The 8419-nt window shown below is 31.0% G+C and overlaps 1 protein-coding gene across 3 annotated transcripts; it reads left to right on the top strand.

The window, feature by feature from the left end:
• The first annotated feature begins 2657 nt into the window (after window positions 1-2657).
• LOC105128571 (ubiquitin-conjugating enzyme E2-23 kDa-like) lies at window positions 2658-7385 on the top strand. Of its 3 annotated transcripts, XM_011030296.1 has the most exons (8): window positions 2658-2844; window positions 3936-4036; window positions 4178-4251; window positions 4989-5068; window positions 5752-5866; window positions 5978-6030; window positions 6223-6351; window positions 7000-7385. In XM_011030296.1, the coding sequence occupies exons 3-8, from the start codon at window positions 4208-4210 to the stop codon at window positions 7137-7139; spliced, it is 561 nt and encodes a 186-aa protein (XP_011028598.1). In that variant the 5' UTR covers window positions 2658-2844; window positions 3936-4036; window positions 4178-4207; the 3' UTR covers window positions 7140-7385. The 3 variants fall into 3 exon arrangements, with proteins under 3 accessions (XP_011028598.1, XP_011028599.1, XP_011028600.1); XM_011030297.1 differs by lacking the exon at window positions 3936-4036; XM_011030298.1 differs by lacking the exons at window positions 2658-2844; window positions 3936-4036; window positions 4178-4251 and adding an exon at window positions 5456-5558.
• Window positions 7386-8419: the final 1034 nt, after the last annotated feature.

Below are 8419 nucleotides of genomic sequence, written 5' to 3'. Positions count from 1 at the left end.
GCTTTTCATTGCTTTAAAGTTTTCTTTAACAAGGCTATTCGAAGAACTAAAAAGTCAAATGTATTGCAGCTAGCATGCATTATTCTGTGCGGGAATAAAATTTCTGATTAATGAGTTTTTTAAATTGGGGTTGTTTTTTAAAATATTTTTTATTTAAAAATTTTTTAAAATAATATTTTTTATATATATTTAAAAATAATTTTTTATATTAGAACATAAAAATGATTTAAAAATATTAATTTTAACAAAAAAGAAGAAGTTCGGTTTCAATGCCAAACTGGCACCAAGAGAGGCAGGAGGCATTGGGCAAGACGTGAATTTGCCTTTTTATTTAGATTGACGTGAGTTCTTTTTTTTTAATATATTTTTAAATAAAATTATTTTAAAAAATAATTATAATTATATTTTCAAACATGCTGGAAATCCTGAAAGGATTGAACTTTTTGATCAAATTACTCGAAAGATGCTCACGACGTCCGGATACCACCTCCATCAGAAGCCGAATTCATTTTACAGGCATCCAATGCTCGTGCTGCCTTTCCTTTCAAGATATACTTGGTTTTGTAACATTACTTTGCCGTGGTTTGGATAAAAAAACATATAATTATGTTAAAAAAATATAAATGGTGTTATTATGTTTATTATATGCAATGAAATATTAAAAATAATGATTAAAAACTCGGCTAATATATTAAAATAAATTAATTAATCACTATAATTGTTAATAAAAATAAATTAATCTTATTTATTTGACCAAGCGAGCAAACAGAAAACTGGCTACCTCACTTAAATAGTGATCTAGTCTTTTTTTTTTTTAAATCTTTTAAATCTTTATCATTTTATTTTTATCTAATCTTAACTTAAATGTGAAAACAAAAAACTGCTAAAGGACTAGATTGAAGATAAAAAAAATTAAGGGAGTAAAATAAAAAAAATAATAACAAATTGTATTGATTCGAGTTCACATGTGAAATTTATGACTTAGCTAATGGATATAACCATAATGATTAAACCCGAATGAATAATTTGACTTTTTTTTTTACTTTTCTTATTCTCTTTTTGAATGGATCTTTATTGAGTCTTAATTGGCAATAAATTAAATTAAATTTAGAAGCAAATAAAAGAGGTATAAAAAAATTTAATCTAAAAACTTAAAACTATATCATATTATATTGCTCATAATCAACAAAAAAAATTTTAGAACTCAAATCAAAACATCATCCCAATTATGCAGGATTTTTTTAAGCTAATGATAAAAAATGATTAAATTGCATTTTTTATTTGAATTTAAATAAAAAAATCAATGATAACAAAAGGGTTAAATTGCATTTTTTTTTAAAAATTAGGGGAAAAATACATTAAAAAATTTCCTAAATGTTGAGTCATAACCTATGAAATCAAAGATTCATATTAATAGCTCAATCAGGTCTAATATATTTTTTTAATAAATTTATGTTGCACCTAAATAAAGACAAAAAAATTGAAAAAAAAAAGACCCACAAAAAACAATTAAGTACGCGAGCCTAATGATCTTGTGTATCTGCATCTGAGCCTATGAAAAATAAAGCTCAGGGTTGCATGCCAGAGCCTTATATTTTTTTTTAAGGGACGAAAGACAACCAAAAACTTGTAGTCCATCTTTTGTATTAAAAAAATTAAATGACACATCATTTATTGAATGACGTGTCATTTGTCAAAGTAGACGACTTGTCACTTATCTTTCTAGTTGTAATTGAAAAATCTGGATACAGATTTTTTTCCTCAAAATCCTTTTTTCAACATGTTTTAGTGGAAAAAAAACTCATAAAAACCCTCACAACACCTAGAAATCAATTAATCAACCTAAGAAACTCTAAAAACAACTCCAAAACATGAAATCAAATAGGTCTAGGTTTTTCTTTCTCGACCTTGCTCCACTTTATCAGGTGATATTGAAGTTTGAAATAATTATTGTTCAACTCCTTTTATCAAATACAATCTATGAACATTAATATCAATTAATTTAATGGCTAAAATATAAAAGAATGATGACTTTCTTTCTTTATATCAAAACCTAACAAAAATTTATCTCTCCTTTATAAATTGAAGGATTAGAGTGTATTTTTAACGTCAATTTTAAAAACATCATTTATTTTCATCACCTTTTCTAAGTTGGTCTCCTTCATTCTTTTAATTTTATCCCTAGCAAATAAATTTAAAGCAATTAGGTGTTAATTTCACTACCAAAAACCACAATAAAAAAAGAAAGAGTTTTGAAACCAAAGTTAAAAAAAAAAGAAAAAAGATACTACTCCTTTTCATAATACTTTATAAATGTTTGATAAGTGATTAACACCTTCAAAACACCCTTTCATTTTAGTTGTTTATATAATATTTATATACAAAATATTTATGTTTCATTATGATTTAAACCAAAATAAAAGTTTTCAATTTATATATGCTAGATTTTAGCTCTTTAATGTTTAACACTACACTTGGATATTCAAATAAAAGTTTTAAAGGAAACGCAAAATGCTGGAAATTAACTATTAAAGGTATAAGATTTTCAAATGCTTATATTATTAAGAAACTTCTTAAAAAAAAAAAAAGCTTGAAGGCCAACCAACCGAGTTGTGGATTTGAACGTATTTTATATTCAACACGTGCATGTGAAAATGTGGTCATTCAATTCACCCCTACACTCTCTCCTTATATATCTCTCTTGCCCTGCCTTCCCTCTCTCACTTTTAGCTGCTGCTATCTTCTCTTCTCTACGATTTTTCTGTTTGGTTTCTCGTGATCAGAAATCCAGCACCAACCCACTAAAGGGCTGTCACCGTATTTTCTGAAAACTGATTTGCAAACGTAAGATACTGCAAGTTTTTGTCTTTATTTTCTTTCTGACCAATCTTCCGACAGCGCCCCAATTATTCATGGCCTGTCGTATTTTTTTTTTTGTTGCATCTGTCACTTGTTAGATCTTATATCGTTAGATTTAATTTATAAAAGTTAGATCCTTGAAACTTTGCAACAATTAGGAATTATAGATTTTGTGTCGGTTGCTCGCTATGTCTTTGACTGAACGAGGTGTTTTCTTTTTATTTTTTGCGATGGAAAATGAAGAAAGAACTTGGGATTTTGTGCTTCTTCGAGATTGAGAATTGGTTCTCTTGTTAAACATTTGTAAATGTTTTGGCTCAATGCTTTGAATGGATGATTTATTATGGATCATATATAAACTTGCATTGCCAAATGACTGCTTGTTTTTGCTTGTTAAATTAGATGCAATGCGGAGAATACTTGTTATCTTCGGATTGCTCTTGAACTTTTGGATGATTGTTATAAATTCTTGGTACAAATACTACACTATGTGTTAATTTCACACTATAATTAAACAATGTTAGTGTTTAAGAACACATGAAACAAACTCTTGCACTGAATACTCGGTTCTTTCTAAAGTCTTCAGACTTAATAAACGATCAGTTGAACTAATCACAGTGTCATAAAGGGCACTTTAGAAGAACAGCGGAGTGACTTAAGCCTTAGACAAAGACTTATCCGACATTTGTTCATTTAGTGCATGGTGTTGAGGGTTTTTCTTGTATTTCCAGTTCGTGGCTGGATTAAACAATTTGGTTTTGATTCTGTGGCAATAGTTAATTGTATCTAGAAATGTCATTGTGACATCCCAGGCAGGTCTGCATGTGGCTATTTTTAAGCTGGCAAAAGCTTCAGAGGCTATGATTTTTAGGCACATGGCATTGCTGTCCTGTGCAGGGCAATTGATTTTTTTCTTTTACCTGTGAGGATATTTCTGAAGGCCTTCTGGCTTAACAAATGGGTATTTGAACCGATGATAGGATCTTAACAACTAGAAGGCTTGTTGAACTTTGAACTTGCGGACATGTTTCATGTTAGATGTATTGATTTACCGACTTTGTGTACATTGTTCACAGATTTGCTTGTACCCTGCGCATGCTTTGCACATTAAGCAGTATTAGAAGTTTCTGATACTGTGGTTTTCTTTATCTCTACCTCAAGTTACAACATCTCGTAGGTAATTGCAAGGACGTTACGTGCTTAATGCTTGTATCTTTTGCTGCTTGTATGTCTAGTACAAGGAATTGAAACAAAATTGATTACTTTGATTTTACTTCTCATACATTAAAAGCAAACATATTTGATACTTTTATTGCAGGTTTGGGAGTTTTAATCTGTACAATTTAAAATGTCTTCTCCAAGCAAGAGGAGAGAGATGGATGTCATGAAGTTGTAAGCTTATCATTGTCATTTATGCATGCATATGAGATAATCAGCTTTTCTTTTTGATTTCTGTCTACATATAGTTAAAGATACACTGACTTAAAATGAAATCGAAGGCATGGTTCAATGAGCTTTGGATGGATTTATAGTTTTGTGAGAAGTGCAAATAAATTATAGGGAAGAGGACGTCCGTGACTATGGCACCCAAGGCAAGTGCCTCCCTATTTTCTGGGAAAATATCAACAGCATTTTCATACTGTTATCTGTGTGGTTTTAGCTTATCAGGTTGGCATGCACTGTCAAGAGTTATGAGGGGAATATAATTGTTTAGAGAAAGGTTTAGGATATGGGGGTTTATGCATAAAATTAATGGAGTAAGGATGTAGCTCTAGCACAGGCTTTTCCATACCATTGGCTCCAGTAGAACCAATTAAGGTTTGTGAATGGGAAAAGGCTCCGCAGTTTACCACCAGGATTGAGTTTGGTTGGTCCATGATGTCTTTCACCATGGATGATATAAGATCCCATTTACTATTAATGATTGTGCTAAAGTTGAATTTTTATTTGGTATTCCTGATGGTTTTCTTTCCTTTTTGGCATATATTTGTTTGGATTATAGGCTTTTTATCTGACGAGCATAGTCTATACAGGCATTTGCCTAGATTTGGAGTTACTGCATTACTTCTTGAAGTTATGGATAATTATTTCTTTGTGACATGTTTAACTGTTGGATTAATGCTGTACAGGATGATGAGTGATTACAACGTGGAGACTATAAATGATGGACTGAATGAATTTAATGTGGAGTTTCATGGTCCTAAAGAAAGTATTATCCCTTCTCTTTTGGTGTTTCTTTCTCCACTTTGATATATTAGCTTTTCTTTTTGTGTATCTACTTGGTACATGGTGCTTTAAAAATTGGACAGACGGGGTGTAGTCCATGTACAAGCATGCTGTTGTAAATCTATGAATGAACTCGGGAACATCATCTGTTTTACCACTGACAAAACAATTTCTTGGTTTGTTGTATGGATTATTTGATTCCACTAATGAATGGAAATAACAATTGTTTTCATCTTCTGTCCACATGGATCTCTGGCATCCTTCAGTTATTGTTTTCCTTGTTTAAGTCTATTTAGTTTTGGGAGCTCGAGGAGCTTTCTTCTACTGTTAATTTTGAATGAGAAAAATATGAAGAGGTCATTTCATTTAGTTTCAGGACTTCATGATTGATGTCGACATGTTTGATGGCTTCTCACTAACTGAAGTACTGTAAACATTGAGTTTAGTGTGACAGAATCTTATGGCATATTTATGTAAGACCTTGTTACCTATTGGAGTTTCCAATTTTAGTATTTATCTTTGTTCTCCTTTTACCTTGAGAATTCTGAGATGCACCTTTTCTCTTGAAAACCTCTATTGGCTGTTTCCAGTTTTATTCTTTTATTTTTGTGTTTTAGTAATGTCTTCTATTTTGTATTTTGTGCTTTCTTACTTCGGTGCTTACAGGCATTTATGAAGGTGGTGTCTGGAAAATCCATGTTGAGCTTCCTGATGCATATCCTTACAAGTCGCCTTCTATCGGGTTTGTGAACAAGATATTCCACCCAAATGTTGATGAACTGTAAGCAATGATCTTGGAACTGCTGTGTTGCAAATAGTTTAGATTTTATATTGTTTCTAATTTTGTGATCCTTCAGCTGACATTTGCTTTATTTTTCTTTATCAATAACAGTTCTGGTTCTGTATGCTTGGATGTAATCAACCAGTCATGGAGTCCAATGTTTGGTAAGCATTGTATATCACATTCTAAATAAAGCTATATATTGTTTGTTCAGATTGCACATTCTAGGTGGATGGTCCACATGCATTGTTTTCTCATTGAATATGCACCATCCACATGATCTGTTTTTGTCGATTGTTTCCTTCAATCTTGACTTTCACCATAGTTACTCACATATATGGTCTTTGTTTCTGCAGATCTTTTAAATGTTTTTGAAGTTTTCTTGCCACAGCTCTTGATTTATCCAAATCCTTCAGACCCCCTTAATGGGGATGCAGCTTCATTGATGATGAAGGATAAAGAACAATATGATCAGAAAGTGAAAGGTGAAAGTTATCCAGAATCATTTTTTTATTCCCCACCTGAAAAAAAATCTAGATTGTAGAATCTTTTTATCCTTGTCTAATCAAGTATTCATTCATATTCAAGTTCATGAAATTGAAATATACTGGGATTTTGGGTAGTTAGCTATTCAGAAACACATAATTATAGTATCCAACGCACGATTGGGTCAGTTCCTCAATGATGGGACTCTATACAGCGTAACCATGAGTTTGCAAGTGTGTTTGCCATTCATGTGAAAAGGGAAGTCTTAGATCCAAGTGATTAAGTGATTGAAGGCATTGACGAGTGATCTATCTAGAGGCAGCAAAGGAGCAGCCTATAGAATGAGAATACGTGACTTACAATCTTTTATCCTCGAGTTTCTGGAAAAGGGTGTTTATGAGGTGGTAGTGGTGTTTTGTTGCATGACTCAACATGAACCGTGTGCCCATTATGTTGCCTAGGGACCTGTCTTCTGATGTTTGTGATTAACTGCACTATCGGAATTTGCTGTAATTTAGCACTGATAAAAAGATCATAGGCTAATGCTAGGATATAAGGTGAGGTCTTATGTCACTAGGGCTGTTCAATAGTCAGGCCCCAGCTTAGAACAAGATATGTAATTATTTTCAGTCTTATTTGTTGAGCAGAGTATTGTGAACGATATGCAAAAAAGGAGCATATTATGAACTCCACGGGGGAAGAGCTGAGTGACGAGGAGGATGTCAGTGATGAAGAAAGTGGATCCAGTGATGAGGAAGATGAGATTGCTGGGCATGTAGACCCTTAATGTTTTGCAGCAGGGGTTTAATCATCTTTAAATTAAACCCACTTGTAAGATTGGCAATGGACCTTTATTACATGTTGATCTTCACTGACGTTCCAGTCTACATCTACCTTCAGTTTGCTTGATTAATCATTAATCATGTAGCTTATCTTTCCCAGAGTAAGAAAATAACTGGCATGAATTATTTGATTTGAAAACATGGACTCATATGGGAAATCGAAACAGAAGTGATTACTTTCAGTATTTGCATGTTTGATTCTTCTAGTATAGGAATTGTAGAGAAAACATGGTTTAATTATGTAATTTGGACGGATTTGTGGTGCTAAAATGAGGTTTTTAGAAAGCTGATCTTCAACCGGGTAAGGTCTTTTAAATAAGAGTTTCAAACTCTAAACTCGTATTTTTTTGCATATTGACCATAATCTCATACAATCACCCATTGTTACCATATGTGATATATCTCTGTGGATTATTAAGTAGCGAAACTAAGAAATTTTCTTTATTAAAAAAGTTCAAAATTAGCGAATTATGTATCAAAATCAAGAGAATATGCAACAAGATTATAATTTAAGCAACAAAAATTATGCAGCATGTTTTATAAGTATGATGGTTAAAAGATTTAATCCTTAATTTTACTTTTTTTTCCCATAACCTTGGTAATATATAACTTGCACTTATTTGTACATTATATAATTTAAGAGTCTTTTCTTTTCTCGATAAACAATACACCATGTGGGACGTAAATTATATCATATTTAATAATTTTATAAGAAACATAATATCATGAGACTTTTGACATAAGTTTTATAACAAAAGATTGGTAAGGGTGTGTTCGGTCTTGGGTTTTAAAAATATTTTTTAAAAATTATTTTTAAGATCGATATATTAAAATTAATAAAAAAATATTATTGATATATTTTTTTAATTGAAAAGTATTTTAAAAAATAATCACAATTATATTTCCAAACATTGTAACTTCATTTCATGGAAAATAAATGTGAATGAGTGAGGTCTTCTCTACAAAAACTTCTACATATTAGTTTGAGATAATTAATTACCAGAATTTTCTTTTAAATTTTTTATTAAAAAAATCCATCAAAACATTTCCATATATACTCAACTCCAAAATAAAAATCTCATATAAAAAAACCAAAAAACCCAAAATCTAACTCGTTTTTAACATCTTTAACACCTTTTAATTTTTGTAGTATAAAATTTTTTATTTTAGGGTTTTAAATATTCAATTTTTTTCTTATTGATTTAGATAGATATTGTTGTTTTAA

This window comes from Populus euphratica, unplaced genomic scaffold (assembly GCF_000495115.2).
Source record: "Populus euphratica unplaced genomic scaffold, PopEup_1.0 scaffold111.1, whole genome shotgun sequence".
In the NCBI taxonomy this organism is placed as follows: Eukaryota; Viridiplantae; Streptophyta; class Magnoliopsida; order Malpighiales; family Salicaceae; genus Populus; species Populus euphratica.
Note: the sequence above shows the minus strand (reverse complement) of the source record. Positions and strands in the feature narration are given on the sequence as shown.

What these genes read in the sequence shown, in the direction of transcription:
- LOC105128571 (XM_011030297.1), top strand. Translation starts at nt 4,208, where the DNA reads ATGTCTTCTCCAAGCAAGAGGAGAGAGATGGATGTCATGAAGTT. An exon ending in GAGATGGATGTCATGAAGTT is followed by an intron (nt 4,252 to 4,988) that starts GTAAGCTTATCA and finishes AATGCTGTACAG; the next exon opens with GATGATGAGTGATTACAACG. An exon ending in ATATGATCAGAAAGTGAAAG is followed by an intron (nt 6,352 to 6,999) that starts GTGAAAGTTATC and finishes TTTGTTGAGCAG; the next exon opens with AGTATTGTGAACGATATGCA.